The sequence below is a fragment of the Artemia sp. Qi Xiang Cuo genome, chromosome 4 (assembly GCF_049724085.1).
Source record: "Artemia sp. Qi Xiang Cuo chromosome 4, ASM4972408v1, whole genome shotgun sequence".
NCBI lineage: Eukaryota > Metazoa > Arthropoda > Branchiopoda > Anostraca > Artemiidae > Artemia > Artemia sp. Qi Xiang Cuo.
Window position 1 is genome coordinate 26,911,378 of NC_142797.1, and position 16,083 is coordinate 26,927,460.

Sequence of the window (16,083 nt, forward strand, 5' to 3'; positions counted from 1 at the left end):
AGGCCTTAGGTTAATCTACAAAAGATTAGGGCCTTAGGTTAATCTACAAAAGATTAAGGCCTTAGATTAATCTACAAAAGATTATGGCCTTAGGTTAATCAACAAAAGATTAAGGCCTTAGGTTAATCAACAAAAGATTAAGGCTTTAGGTTAATCTACAAAGGATTATGAATGATTGATTGTGACTATCCTCTACCAACCCAAGGCTGGTAAGTGAGTTCGTTATGTGGTAAGTCTTTTTAGCTCCTTTTTCTTAATTAGGAAACAACTATTTAAGCAATGAAGCAAGAGAGTTGTGATGTTACCCAACTAATTGTCAGGTTCTTTGTTTAAAATTACGTGCTTTCTTGAAAATCCTTTCTATTTGTCCAAGGTTAGGCTAAATGCATTGGACTCAGTACGTCAGCTCAAGCTTTATGAAAAGTAAATTTAGTGTTGAAATTGAGGAAAACACTATACTTAAATCAATAAAAGAGTTATTTCTGTTTGAAGAATGCTTTTGTTACTAGTAAAACACTTCCTTAAATCAAGCAAGGGAATAATCATGGGCACCATGATACTTAAAATGATCGGTACTGATCTATTAACCGGACTCTTTTATATACCGTAGTGCTAGTTTGGTTAATGCTAATGAAATAAAAAAAGGATGACTATATAATAGTTTAGAAACAAATTTGGGTTATATATTTGTACATTGGGGGGGGGGGTAAAGCATAGCATATATTAAATACTTAACCTAACCTAGGTACCTCCCCTCCCCCCCCCCCAAAAAAAAAACTAAAAAAACAACACTTTAAATATCGTATACGCAATTAAAACCACGCTATACATTGTATTTCTCTACAGCGATGTCTTGTATCATCCCGTTGAAAAACGGGTTTTTCAACGCGCTCGAGTTTGAGATATAAAAAGAGTCCGGTTAATAGAATATTACCAAATGATCATTTCTTGTGTGCGTTTCATCGTGCCCTTTTGTTTAAGCTGTTGTGTATGGGGTTGACAAAAAACGCAGCTACGCGTAAAATAATAAACCGGTCTTCTTTCTTTGTTATTGCTGTCACCCTAAGGCTCAAATTTGCCGTCAAGTTTTCCAATTGTGATTTTCTTTCAAATAATTTTGTGAAAAAATTGAGTAAATTAAGCTTAAAAATGTTTTATTGAATTATCTTCTTGAAAATGTTCTAACATCACTTTCAAATAACGAAGTTCCCTTAATAATGGCAGGTTCTCTACCAACTAGAAACGCTAGAGGAGAGGGCTAACAGCCCATCCGCCCCCATATGTCATTATTTTACGAATTGTTCCATATTTTCGTTTATTCTTGATAGAATCTGTCTGTTCTTTGCTATTCAGATGAACCTCTCCCTCCCTGGATTAAGACACTGCGTGCATGCCTACATTCAAACAACGTTAGATTGTGGATTCAAGAAATGGAATGGGCGTGTTGTTTCTTTTTCAAAGTGTCGATTGTGTCATGGATCGTTCAGAAAAGTTAATGTGTTTGCTTTTAACATCTTCTGAATAATCATCTTCTAGATGATTTCTTGCCCCTTGAATAAAGTTTGAAAAAAGTTAGTTTTTCTCGAACAGTTCTTACGGGTCGTTTGTCTCTCCATATACTGTTTTTGCGCTGGATTATAAGACATTTTTGTATCTTTGTTTTGCTGAGGATCCCATGTTGAAACAAAACAGTGAACAATCCAGATGTTCAAAATTGTTATGTTTGTTTTGCTTTAAGTGAGTTTTCTCATCTCTCATCGCAATAATTAAAAAAATTAAAAAATTGCAATCTCTTTAATTTGACAATCACCTTCATTTCTATCTTGATTTGCTTTGTTTTTTTTTTTTGTGGCATAAAAATTTCTGTCATATTGTTAAAATTTCTCAACCAATGAAATTTTCATGTAAAGGAAACATAGGCCAACTATATATAATTCCATTATGTTCAATTAACCGTCATTTTTCATAGGCAGCGCAATCGCGCTGCCTAAGTAAAGAACGATGTCGGCACAATGTATTGTTTATTTTATTTTTCCATACCAGGGCACTTCGTATCGAAGGAGTTGTCGTAGAAACTTCGAAAATGGCTCATTCGATTGGAAATTGGAGTGGCTAGTGCCCTTTTTAATATTCGAAAGCGATTGGAAGGCAACTAGCTCCCCCCCCCCCCCACGGCAATTCATTTCCCCAAACACATCCAATCAAAATTTGGAGATAGCCATTTTGTTCAGCGGTGTTGATTTCCAGATAGAATATATGTTTTTGAGGAGGACACTCTCCCACAACCCTCGGGGCAAGGGTTTTAAGTTATGCCCTGAGGGTATATAAGAACGATGTTGGCACAATGTATTATTTATTATTTTTTTCTTTAGAGCAGAGCACTTCGTATCGAAGAAGTTGTCGTAGAAACTTCAAAAAGGGCTCATTCAATTGGAAACTGGAGTGGCTTGTGCCTTTTTTAATTGTCGATAGTGATCGTAAAGAAATTAAAACCCTTTCCACGCCAACCATTTTCCCAAATAAACCTAATCCAAAGCTTGATATGGCAATGTGGTTCAGCGGAGTTGATTTCCACATAGACAATATACGTTTCGGGAAGAAACTCTCCTGCAGCCTTCAGGGCAAGGGCTCTAAGTTATGCCCTGGGGGCATATCAGGTTTTTATAGAAGGCGTTGTCGTAGAAACTTCAAAAAGTGTTTATTAGATTAGAAATTAAAAGGGCTAGTCCTCTTTTTAATACCTGAAAGAGATTTGAGGGCAACTAACCCCCCTCTCGCGTCCACCTTTTCCCCAAACCTACGCAATCAAAATTTTCAGATATCCATTTTATTCAACGTAGTTTTAAGTTCTGGAAATTAGGTCTTTGATGATGACAACACCCCCCCCCCTCCCCCACAGCCCTCAGGGCAAGGATTGTAAGTTATGCCCTGGGAGCATATAAGGTCTTTAATGAGCGCGTTGTCGTAATAAATTCAAAAAGGGCTCATTCGATTGAAAATTGAAATGGGTAGTGCCCTTTTTAATAGGCGAAAGGGATTGGAAGGCAACTTACACCCCTTTCACGCCCACCATTTCCCAAAACATATCCAATCCAAATTTTGAGATAGCCATTTTGTTCCAAGCAGTTTAAAGTTCAGGCAATTATACCTTTGAGCAGGACACTCCCCCCCCCCCACAGTCTTCAGGGCAAGGGTTATAAGTTATGCCCTGGGGGCAAATAAGTTCTTTTTGAAGTATATGTCGTAGAAACTTCCAAAAAGGCACATTCGATTTGAAATTCAAAGGTCTAGTACCCGTTTTTAAAAGTCGAAAGGGATTTAAGGGCAACTAATCCCCCTCTCACGCCCACCTTTTCCCCAACCACATCCAATCAAAATTTTAGATAGCCATTTTTTTCAGCGTAGTTGTTAACCAGATAGAAATTATGTTTTTCAGGAGGACACTCCCCCACTGCCCTCAGGGCAAGGGTTGTAAGTTATGCCCTGGGGACATCTAAGGTTTATATAGAACGTGTTGTCGTAGAAACTTCAAAAAGGGCTCATTGGATTGGAAATTGAAATGGCTAGTGCCCTTTTTAATAGTCGAAAGTGATTGGAAGGCAACTAACACCCCTTCCACGCCCACCATTTCTCCAAACACATCCAATCAAAATTTTGAGATAGTCATTTTGTTCCACGCAGTTGAAGGTTCTGGAAATTAGGTCTTTTAGGATGATAACCCCCTCAGTGCAAAGGTTGTAAGTTATGTCCTGGGGGCATATAAGGTTTATATAGAGAGTTGTTGTAGAAATTCCAAAAAGGGCTCAATTGATTGTAAGTTGAAAGGGCTAGTGCCCTTTTTAATAGTCGAAAGTGGATGGAGAGTAATTAACCCTCCTCTCACGCCCATCATTTCCCCAAACACATTCAGTCGAAGTTTAGAGATAGCCGTTTTGTTCAACGTAGTTGAAAGTTCTGGAAATTATGTATTTGATGATGCTAAACCCCCCAGAGGCCCCAGGGCAAAGGTTGTAAGTTATACCCGGGGGAAATATAAGGTTTTTATAGATAGCGTTGTCGTAAAAACTTCAAAAGAGGCTCATTCAATTGGAAATTGAGAGGGCTAGTGCCCTTTTTAATAGTCAAAGGGGATTGGAGGGTAACTAGCCCCTCTCTCATGCCCACGATTTCGCCAAACACATCCAATCAAAATTCTGCGATAGCCATTTTGTTCAACGTAGTTGAAAGTTTTGGAAATTAGGTCTTTGAGGATGACACCCCCCCCCACCAGCCATCACGTCAAGGATTGTAAGTTATGACCTGGGAGCATATAAGGTTTTATTGAAAGCGTTGTCGTTTAAACTTCAAAAGGGCTCATTCGATTGGAAATTGAAAGGGCTAGTACGTTTTTTAATAGTTGAAAGTGATTGGAGAGCAACTAACGCCCCTCTCACGCCCACCATTTTGCCAAACACGTCCAATCGAAATTTTGAGATAGCTATTTTGTTTAACGTAGTTGAAAGTTCTGGAAATTAGGTCTTTGAGGATGACAACCCCCCTCACAGCCCTTAGGGTAAGAGTTGTAATTTATGCCCTGGGGGCATACAAGGTGTTATAGAAAGCGTTATCGTAGAAACTCAAAAAGGGCTGATTCGATTGCAAATTGAAAGGTATAGTGCCTTTTTAATAGTCGAAAGTGCCGTTTTAATAGTCGGGCACTTCGTATCGAAGGAGTTGTCGTAGGAACTTCGAAAGGGGCTCATTCGATTTAAAACAGAAAGGGATGATGCCCTTTTTAATAGTCGAAAGTGATTGAACGGCAACTAATCCCCCTCCCACACGCCCACCCTCCCATTTGCCCATTGTGTTTAAAAACTAAATCTTGCCTTAAGATTAAATCAAAATGCACTGTGTTAATGCTCATTCCCAATAAGGTATCTCAGCAGTATTCCAAGAAAGACTGAGGGTATTATGTTCAAACTTTTGGGGCTACTTCTGCTCTACTTCTGCTTTGGTCAAATTTAACCAGATTGAAATAGCGTATGTGTATCCAAGCTATCAAAGAAAGTAAACAGATTTTTTTTTGCGAATGATATCAAGTTGTCCATTTCAGGTCAACTAGAGGAGGTACGAAACTAAATTAAACACTACTATTTGTGTCCAGATTTATTTTAAAAGGGTGTATGTTGTTAAAAATCCGTCTGACGTTTCCGTCTGACGCCGCTAGGCGCGCAGCGATCACGTATGTGCTTGTGTGCGCGTGCTCTTAGCTTTACTCGGCATCCAGCCGTGAGAAGGAGAAAATCTCTGCGCTGCCCGTTTGCCCAATATACCAATTTAAAATGTGCGCTGCAACTTCAAATCCCGCCAGTTGTGAAGTGCGGTTCGTAATACGGTTTTTGTTAGCAAAAAACGCAAAACCGATAGAAATTTATTGGCAACTGTGCGAAGTGTATGGCAACGACGTAATGAATGAAAGTTCAGTGTGAAAATTGTGTACCCAGTTTAAAAACAGCCGAACCGACATGCATGATGAAGAAAGGGGTGGACGCCCGAGCATTATGACAGACAATCTTCTCGCCAAAATTGATGAGAAGATTCATGAAAACCGTCGCTTCACAATAACGGAGCTTTCGCTTTGATTCCCACAAGTTTCACGGACTTTGTTGTTTGAAATTGTGACTTTCAAGCCTGGCTACCATAAATTTTGTGCAAGACGGGTGCCAAAAATGCTTACAGACCTCCATAAACGTCAGCTAATGGGAGCAGCCTTAACATGTCTTGACGCCTACCACACACATGGTGATTCTTTACTGGATCGAGTCGTAACGGGTGACAAAACATGGGTTAAGCACGTCAATTGCGAAACAAAATTGCAGTCCATGGAATGGGGGCACACGAGTTCCCCCCAAAAAACAAAAAAAAAATTGAAAAACTTGTCAGCGAGGAAGATAATGGCTACTGTTTTTTGGGATAGGCTAGGTGTGCTGCTTATTGACTTTCTCCATTGTGGTGCAACAATCAACCCGGATCGGTACTGCCAAACATTGCGCAAGCTTAGAAGAGCAAAATGCGAGTTAAGAGCAATATAATTTAATTAAAACTGTTAGAAACATTTTTCGTTATCTCTTTTTCTGCCTATTCAACCCTTTTCAACTTATGATAGTTGTTACAGCACGTGAGCTGTACTTTAAATGTAATTGATATTAGTATCCAAGAGAAAAAGAGAGATTACTGTCTTGTACTTTTGTGTTAAAATGTGTGCTTTAACTCCATTCATGCATTTTTGTACGCCTTTTCAGCTTATTTTGTTCACATGTTTAGCCTCTTCGGCCTGTGATATTTGTTACAGCATATGAGCTGTGTTTTAACTATCATCGATAGTAGTATCCAAAAGAAAAAGAGATTACTATCCCGTGCTTCTGTGTTAAAAATTGTGCTATAGCTTCATTCATGTATTTTTGTACATCTATTCATCCTATCCAGCCTATATTGTACACCTGTCTAAACTATTCAGCCTATAATAGATAATACTGCATATGAGCTGTATTTTAACTGTCATTATTGTAGTATGCAAGAGACAAAGAGAGATTACTGTCCTGCTACCAATTGTGTTAAAATGTGCACTTAACTTCATTTATGTGTTTTTGTGACGTGAGGTGTGTCATATTTTTTTGGAACCAATCCCATTGTTCCTTAAGCATGTGCTAGAAAGGGAAACCAAAAATCCCTCTTTTCTGCTTTTTGTCGTGGGAGAACATGGAATCACATGGGAAAGTAAAAATCTCGTTGATTTATATTATGCTGAAGACTTGAGTGTACTAGATAAAAATGTCATCGAAATGAATGATTTTTTGTAGGCTTTGAGAGTTCAGGGGGCACAAAATTAGGTTTGAAAATTAGTATTAAGGAGACTAAGTCGCTTCGACGGGAATAAAGGAAGGTGAAAAGACGATGTTGAGTGACGAGAAGACCGATCAAGTGGATAGGTTAACTTACCTTGATAGTATTCTTAGTAAAGATTATGGATCCAGGGAAGATTTTAAAAGTAGAATAGCCAATGCTCAGTGTGTTTTTTTCCTAGTTGAAAAAGTTTGGAAGAATAGCAAGATATGTCTGCGAAACAAGAGAAGAATGTTGGATGCTACAGTGATGGTAGAGGTCAATAATGTTTCTGAAATCTGGGTGCATTTCAAGACGAAAAAGGATTTTTAATTATTTTCCAACGGATTGTTTTACGCACCCGTCTGACTCACCGTGTTTCAAACAGTAAGCTGGGCGAAATATGTGGTTCTATTCCGTTTTCTAGGGCTATAATGAGAGAAAGGTTAAAATACCTAGGGCATGTTCTGCGGATGAAGAGTTGGAGATTGCCAAAGATTGTTCTTTTCGGCCGACCATTTAGGGCCAAACAAAAGCAGGTCCTCTCCGAATGGGTTGGGATGAGATCATAAGAAAAGATTTGAATGAAATCTGAACTTCTTGGGAGGGTGTAAAGTGGGAAGCTCTGAATTCACTGGAATGGAGGAGTCGGCGCAAACTATGTTGGCCTCAGGCGGCTTATTTCTACTGTGAGTTATTAGTAGTAGTAGTAAAAAAGTACAAAGAGTTTCAAGCTACCATATTTCTTACAATTAAACTCTGTTATTTTTTATTGTCTTTATGTTTATTTTTCAAAGTGATCCTTTTATTTCATACGGACTCCTAAAGGTACTCCATATTGGGAACCACTTGGGAACTCATTATGGAGTTTACGGACGTAAAATTCTTCATGGTTTGTTGATTCTTTATAGCTTTTTCCTAACCAATTGTAAAATATATCGCGTATTTAATTTCCGTAAAGTAAATATCCGTAAAGTAAAGAAATGGTGGAGTCACCAAAAGCTTAACACTACGATATTAAACTTCTTAAATCCCTAACAAAGTGAGATTAGTTCTCGTTAGGAGTGTGGAGATCCAATGGCCTGTTGGATGGCCTGTGGGGGTCGTCTGCCAATCAATAGTAGTAAGAGTACTAATGTGCAATTTTTAGGTTAAATAGGAATGAAAAAAAATCTTCATTAACTTGTTCTATTTTTCCAAATGTTTGTCCTTGGTAAGAGGTCGTTTTAATTGTTCGCAGTTTGTTCTCATGATATGATTGTATTCGGTTTATTTTAAGTTAAAATCAAATGAATAATATAGTACAAATTAGAATAGACAATCAAGTCCAACTTGTAGAAATTCCTACAACAGAATTACTAAAACATCTGCGTGTTATTAAAAACTAAATGCGTTTTGAACAATATTTTAATTTGTCAAAAAAGAAGGAATTATCATAATATTTAAGACGACTGAAGACGACTGTAGAACCAGTGACAATATACTGCATGTTTAGTATCCATTAATTGTATACTTTTATTTAAAATAAAGATTTTATTTACAGTATTTTTTATTTTTCAATGTTACATTTATAAAAGAAAAGTTAAAAATATATTTGGTGTTGAGTAAAGTGCAAATGATGCAATAGCCTTTAGAAGGTTTAGGAAGGAAGGGAGAGCAGCTTGAAGGGAGCGTTGTGCAGCTAATTTTTGTCCCTTTTACCTTTGATTTGATTACTGATCCTAATTTTTACTCGTTTTAGAATTTATTTATTTTATTGATCTTATTTTATTTATCTATGTCAGTAAGCGTTATCTTTATGTTTGATATGAATGTTTATTACAATTTCTGTTCGTTTTGGGTTTCATTTATCCATTGGTAGTAATTTTTGGTCGTTAGGTTTTTTGGTCGCTTGTCTTAGGTTTCATGTGGCTCTTTACTTTTCTTTGAAAATTTCTTTTTTGGAAAAGTTTCTTTTTTAAATTAATTTAAGTTCGTTTTTTACTGCCAAATTTTTATTGTTGGTTACTATTATGAATATTTTTTCATATTACGATCATTTTGATAACCTCTAAGAAAATAGTGTCTACGAACCGCAGATTTAGTTCAACATTCTCTGAAAGTTTCAACTTAATCCCTTATCTGCTCCTGAGTTGTTGCACATACGCCCTTTTTACATCCTGGGTTGACATAGTGTCTTTTGGGTTAATTCAATATTGCTACAACATTCCCTGAAAGTCTCGACTTGATGCATAATGTTATTTCCGAGGTATTGCAGGTACACCCTTTTTACATCCTGGATGCCCGTAGTGTCTTTTGACTAAATTCAATATCCCCCTCAACATTTCCTGAGAGTCTCAACTTAATACCCTTTGCCATTTCAAAGATATTGTTGATATATCATATTGCCAACCTGGATGCCCATAGGGTCTTCTGATTTGGTTCATTATCCTCGTCAAAATTTCCTGGAAGATTCAACTTAATACTATTCAACTGAATACTCTGCCCTGTGATTTAGGTTTCACGGATTTTTAATTTTAATTTTATTCGTTTTATAATTTATTTCTTTATGTAGCCTATATCAGTATATGTTATATTTATGTTTAATATGGTTATTTTCATTTTCATTTTTGTTTGTTTTGGATTTCATTTCCTTATTGATAGTGATTAATTTTAAAAACTTTTTATCACAAAACCAGTTTATTAAATAAAAAATAAAGAGGTCGATTAAACCATAAATGAGCAGAAATAACCACCACAAATCACGATCAATAAATAAATGAAATCCAAAACGAACAGAAATTTCAAAAAATAACCGAGTCAAATTCAAAACAAGGAAAAATTAACATGAGCAAGGGTGACAGCCCCTATGCCTTCTCAAGATTAGATAAAAAACAAGTTTTTTTTCAACTGAAAGTAAGGAGCTACATCAAAACTCAAAACGAACAGAAATTATTACGTATATGAGGGGGTCGCCCCTCGCCAATACCTCGGTCTTTACGTTAAAGTTCGAATTTTGTCCCAAACCTTTAAGAATGACTCCTGAATCACAAAGGCCGTTTAATTAGAATAAAAAACTTTTAAAAGTATAAAAAAAACTTTAGCGTAAAGAGCAAGGTATTGACGAGGGGGTAACCCCCCTCATATACGTAATAATTTCTTTTCGTTTTGAGTTTTAATTTTGCTCCTTACTTTCAGTTAAAAAACTTGTTTTTTTGTTTAATTTCTGACAGTTTTTTTTAAAATAGTGCTGGGAAATCTCGCTCCCCCTCCATGGGAAATTCCCTTCACCAATGAAAAATTGCTCATTGAAAAATACTCCCACGTAACCCCCCCTCCCTTGTACCATAAATCTCCCAGCTGAAAACGTGTGTTTGCTTCCCAATATCCAATACTTTATGTAAACAATGAGCAAAGTTCATAACTTGCAGCCCTTTCCCCGAGGAGTGTTGGGGTTAAGTCATCCTCAAAGACATAGTTATTTGGTTTTTCGACTGTGCTGAGAAATAATGGTTATCTCAAAATTTTGATCGGGTGACTTTGGGAAAAAATGAGCGTGGGAGGGGTGGGGGTGTGGGTGGCTACCCTCCAATACTTTTGGTTACTAAAAAAGGGCACTAGAACTTTTGATTTCCGATCAAATGAGCCCTCTCCTGTCTTCTATAATCACTGGTTCGATATAATCATCTTTGGAAAAAAAACCAAACAAATAAACACGCATCCGTGATCTTTCTTCTGGCAAAAATGCAAAATTTCACATTTTTGTACATAGGAGCTTGAGACCTCTACAGTAGGGTTTTCTGATATGCTGAATCTGACGGTGTGATTTTCATTAACATCACTTGACGTTTTGGAGGAGATTCTTCCCTTTTTCAAAAAATTGCCAAATTTTCTGAGGGTCATAACTTTTTATGAGCACCATTAAATTTGATGTATTTTACATAGCCTATTTTGAATAAGCATCAAAATTCGATTTTTTTATGTATCTATTGTTACTTAGCGATTTTGTTTCTGTGTCTATTTGTCTATTGTTTCGGTACTATTGGGCCGCATCTCTCCTTACTTGCAGTTCGTTACCACGAACTGTTTGACCAGAACATAACTTGCACTTTACTGAAAACAAATACATTTTAATTGTTTTCACTTTTTGACCTTAGTGAATAAAAGAATGTTAAAATTATAAGGAATGAATGTTAGTATATATATATATATATTAAACTTACAATCCACGGTCATTTGTTGTTGTTTCTTTTTTCAGCAAAGTGCAAATTACGTCCACTTGACAACCTGTGTGGGAATATTTTGATTCGATTAGTTCCATACAGTTTCAATATTTCCAAAATTTTTCACCTTAATACCCTTGGTTTTAGTAGCAGCGGTAGTAGCAGTAGCAGTAGAATTTATTGTTGTAGTCTTAACTTTAGTGGCAGTAATAGTAGTAGTTGAAGTATTAATAATAGTAGCAGTAGCAGTAGTATGAGTAGAAGCAGTAGCATTAGGATGCAAAGATTTTCTTTTGGTTATTTCAGCTTCTCCCACAACAGGCCCTGTTAGTTTCAACTTCAGACGCCAAACTGTCCCTAAGATATGTTATTACGCCCTTTTGACAACTCCCCCTCCCCAATTCCTTGAAAATTTCAGCTTCATACCCTTAGACATAGTTTTGATGCTAGTCGCAGTAGTAGTATTTATATAACTAGTAGTAGTATTAATAGTAATAGTGGTGGTACTAGTAGCAGTAGTATTAACATATTGCCTTTACAATTAGTTGCAATAGAAGTAGTAGTAAATGTAGCAGTGATTGTAGTATTAGTAATGGCGTCCACATATTTCTTTTTGGTCAGATGATGTTCCCCTTTTAACATTCTTTGAAAGTTCCAACTTAATACCCAAATCAATTCTTGAGATACGCTCTTTCGATAATGTACATGCACATCTTTTTCAATTACGTAAACTATGTGTAAACAATTAACGAATTGCCTAAATTACAACCCTTGCCCTGAGGACTATGGGGAGGTTGACATCCCCAAAGACATAATTACTGGATCTTTCAACAATGTTGAACAAAATAGCTCTTTTAAAATTTTGATCGGATTTGTTTTCGGGAATGAGAGGCTTGGGGGGGGAGGGTTTGATTGCCCTCCATTCAGTTTTGACTCTTAAAAAGGGCACTAATACTTCCAACTTTAAATCAAATGAGCCCCATACGATCAGAAGTTTATGCGACCATCCGTTTCATGAAAACCTAATATTCCCCGGGCATAACGTCAAACCTTTGCCCCTGGGCTCTGGGGGGTTGTGCCCACCCTGAAGGCATTTTTGTATGCTCTCTGGACTATTGTGAACAAATGGCCACCTCCTAATTTCGACTGGTTGGGTTTAGAAAAAAGAGGGTGTCAGGGACGGGGGGAGGCTAGTTGCCCTTTTTCACTTTTGACTCTTCAAAGGGAACTAGAACTTTAAATTTCCAATCAAATGAGCCTCCTCTAAAGTTCACAAAACCTGCCCTTCCATAAAGACCTTATATGCCCCGGGACATAACTTACAACCCTAACCCTCAGACTCTGGGGGGCTTTATCAACCCTAAAGGCCTTGTTATGTGATCTTTGGACTGTTTTTTAACAAATGGCTATCCAAAAGGTTTCTCTCGGATGCATTGGGGGAAAATAGGACGTGAGGAGGGGGGAGCTAGTTTTCCTTTCATCACTCTTACTCTTAAAAAGGGCTATAAAACTTATTATTTCAAATATAATGAGCCCCCTTCGAAGTTAATACGACCATCCTTTCCGGGAAAACCTTATATTCCCCCCGGATATAGCTTACAACCTTTGCCCTGAGGACTTGGGTGGGGGCGGTTTTCATCCTCAAAGACATAATTGCTGGACCTTTCAACTATGCGGAACAAAATGGCTGTCTCAATATTTTATTGGATGTATTTGGGAGAATGATGGGATGGACGTGGGGGGGGGGGGGCTTGTTGCCCTCCAATCACTTTTGGCGATTAAAATAGGCACTTTTGGAGGGACACATCGAATGAGCCCTTTTCGAAGTTTGCCCTGGATAAAAAAAATATGAATATATATATATATATATATATATATATATATATATATATATATATATATATATATATATATATATATATATATATATATATATATATATATATATATATATATATATATATATATATATATATATATATATATATATATATATATATATATATATATATATATATATATATATATATATATATATATATATATATATATATATATATATATATATATATATACTGTTCTTTACTTAGACAGTACTATTGCGCTGCCTATGATTTCTGGTCGCTTTAATATTGAATTATTACAGGACCTTATTTCTGTTGTCTTTGGTTTTCATACGGCAATTTACTTTTCTTTGAAAATTTTTTTCAGAAAGTTTTTTTTTATTAAGTTTTAGTGTTAGATTGTATTCGTTAATATTATGGGTGTTTTTTCCTATTTTGGTCATTTTGACAGTCTGAATGCCCACAGTGTCTTTAGATTTAGTTCAACTTTTCATGGAAGTTTCAACTCATCACCCTGAGCCGTCCATGAGATATCGTATATACACAATTTGTACATCCTGGATGCACTCAATGCCTTTTGGTTTAGTTCAACCTTCCTCGAAAGTCTCAAACTTAATCCCCTTAGCCACTTGCATGACAGCCTGAATGCACATATTGTCTTTTGATTTAGTTCAACATCTCCCTTATAATTCCCTAAAAGTTTTAATTCGATACTCTTAGCTGCTCAAGATATTGCACTAGCCCCCTTTTCCCTTATTAATGTTTAACTGACAACTTGGTATTGTGTACGGCCTTTGCTCCATGCTCTGTGGGGGCCATGTCGCCACCAGAGGCATATTAATTCGACCATTTTGGACAAAGTAGCTATCTAGAAATGTCGCTAGGATGTTTTTGGGGGTTACAGGGGAGAGGGTAGAAAAAGGACGAGGGAGAGGGCTGGATTTCCTCTACTCACTTTTAACTTTTAAAAAGGGCAGTAGAACTTTCAATTTCCAATAGAATTCAATTTAAATAACCCATAAAAGGCTTATTGCTCTTTGCACAAGCAACGATAGAGCGTTTATGTCTCTGATTAGCTTTTCAAGCTTTTATTATTACTAATTTGAAGCTTTGAACTGCTAGCAAGTGATTCTCAGCGGGGAGAACTCCTCTTCTGTGGTAAGACAGTTTGTTTAAAAGTATAAAATTTTGGAAAATTTTGGAAGACGTATCACTTTACTAGATCCTCGTCCTCTCTCTCAGAAATGTTTCTCATTGGGATTACTGTTAATGCTCGTAAATGTATCTAAGTCATCGTTGTGACCCAAGCTCTTTTCCTTCATTGGCATCACAGTATAAAGATATAGCAGTATGTTTACCGCAGATAATTTCTGGCTCTTCATTCTCGGTGCGAACAAACAGCTCCTCCCACTTATTTTTGCATTAGCGCGTGCAAACAGCTCCTCTCATTAGATCTGCCATCAGCGGTCCAATTACCCTGGAACACGTATTTTGGCAGAAACTTTCTCAAAATGCCTTTGAAACAAACTCGAGACTTCGAAGCCTACTTGTAATTTCTAAAAACATCTAATAACAACATTGCACTACTAATTACCGATTTTAATATATGTATTGGAATAAAGTAATTTAAAATTAGTTTCTTCAAAATTTAGTGTTCCAACGTTGAAGCCAAGTTTCGCGTTCAAGAGAAATCTGACTTGTCTAACCGTGAAAAGATCTAATGTCGCTTATGTTTTTACGTTCTCTGGAGCATTCGCACCTCGGTCCGGGTTTTTTTAATGGGTGAGATAGGAAAGATCATACTGCCTATAATTTATATATTGTGATTGGCATATTGTGCTTACGGTTGAGCTATGAGTTTTCTTGCCGGATACGCAATAGTTCCTCGTCGTGATAATTATGCTGAAGAATATAAGTATATGTTTTTTTCTATAAAATGATTTCACTAACTTTCCTTTGCCACAATGCAATTATAAATATTGGCTCGTGAACAATATCAGGTATGCTCAGTAATCACATCTGGTTATTCAACCATAGCAATCGTGGTGTCTTTGAAAATAAAAATCGCGGAACAGCGACAACTTGAGAACACTCAAGAATGTTAACGGCAATTCAACGACAATCAACATGATATCAAGTATGTACCAAGCACACAGACAATGCTTTCATTACGATTCCTCTCTATAGAAAAATATGAAGGATTGCTTTTGTTTTCAGGAAGAATTCAAGCATGACTCTAGAAGAATTCAAATTCATATGGATGATGGAGTATGTACACAGAATGTGGGGTCGAGCCATTGGTCTTTTTTTCCTAGTTCCAGCAGCGGTTTTTTGGAAGAAAGGCCTCTTTAATTCCGCAATGAAGAAAAGGGTATTAGCATTTGGAGGTTTGCTCGGCTGCCAAGTGAGTTGTCATAAAATATCTATTTACAATTCTACTAATTTCTAGGAATTCACAGGCATAACAGTCTATTCTTAATACAAAAACATTACAGATTAACTAAACATTACAATATCAAATAATTTGCGATATTCTTGTTTTGTGTATCTGTTTATGACCCAGAATTTTTATTTGTAAACTTGGATAAACATTTATGCTGTCACCTGGAAAATACCCCTGCGGGAAATATCCCCCTCCAGAAAATATTCCCCCGAAAAATAACTCACGCAGCTAGTTGGCTCCAGTCACTCCCGAATTATAAGGAAGGACCAGAACTTTCAATTTCTGATCGAATGAGCATCCTCCAAAGTTTCTAAGACCATGAAGTGGAGGTATGGACGAGGGGTATTTTTCGAGGGGAGGGATAAACACCGGCTCCCATATTTCTAATATAATTCATTATTAATAAATGTATTAGTGAATTAGCTAGAATTTGAGTGTTTAGGAACCACCATTTTTTGGAAGTAGGGAGGGGGGAGTTTACGGAATTTATGACTAATCTGTAACATACATTGATATACGTTAATTGTTAAGCACTTAATACTCACTGTAAGTGGTAATGACATACTCTTTTTCCTTTAATGCAAATAACTGTATTTAAGCTTTAGCTATTAGTCATAGAGCTGTCATATGTGGCAAATATTCAAACATAAACATACCCTAAATGCTTTTGCTGGGCTTCTGTTTCCCCCTCTCTTTCCTGCAGAGGGGAAAATGCTTTTCCGCTCTGTTATGC

At 36.7% G+C, this 16,083-nt stretch overlaps 1 protein-coding gene across 1 annotated transcript in view; it reads left to right on the plus strand.

Annotated features, from left to right (window-relative positions):
• LOC148952947 (heme A synthase COX15) overlaps positions 1–16,083 on the plus strand; it is a 202,828-nt gene that overhangs the window by 72,517 nt on the left and 114,228 nt on the right. The window contains exon 4 of the mRNA XM_089088202.1: positions 15,125–15,311. Within this exon, the coding sequence (XP_088944328.1) occupies positions 15,125–15,311 (187 nt within the window). The remainder of the gene's footprint in view (positions 1–15,124; positions 15,312–16,083) is intronic.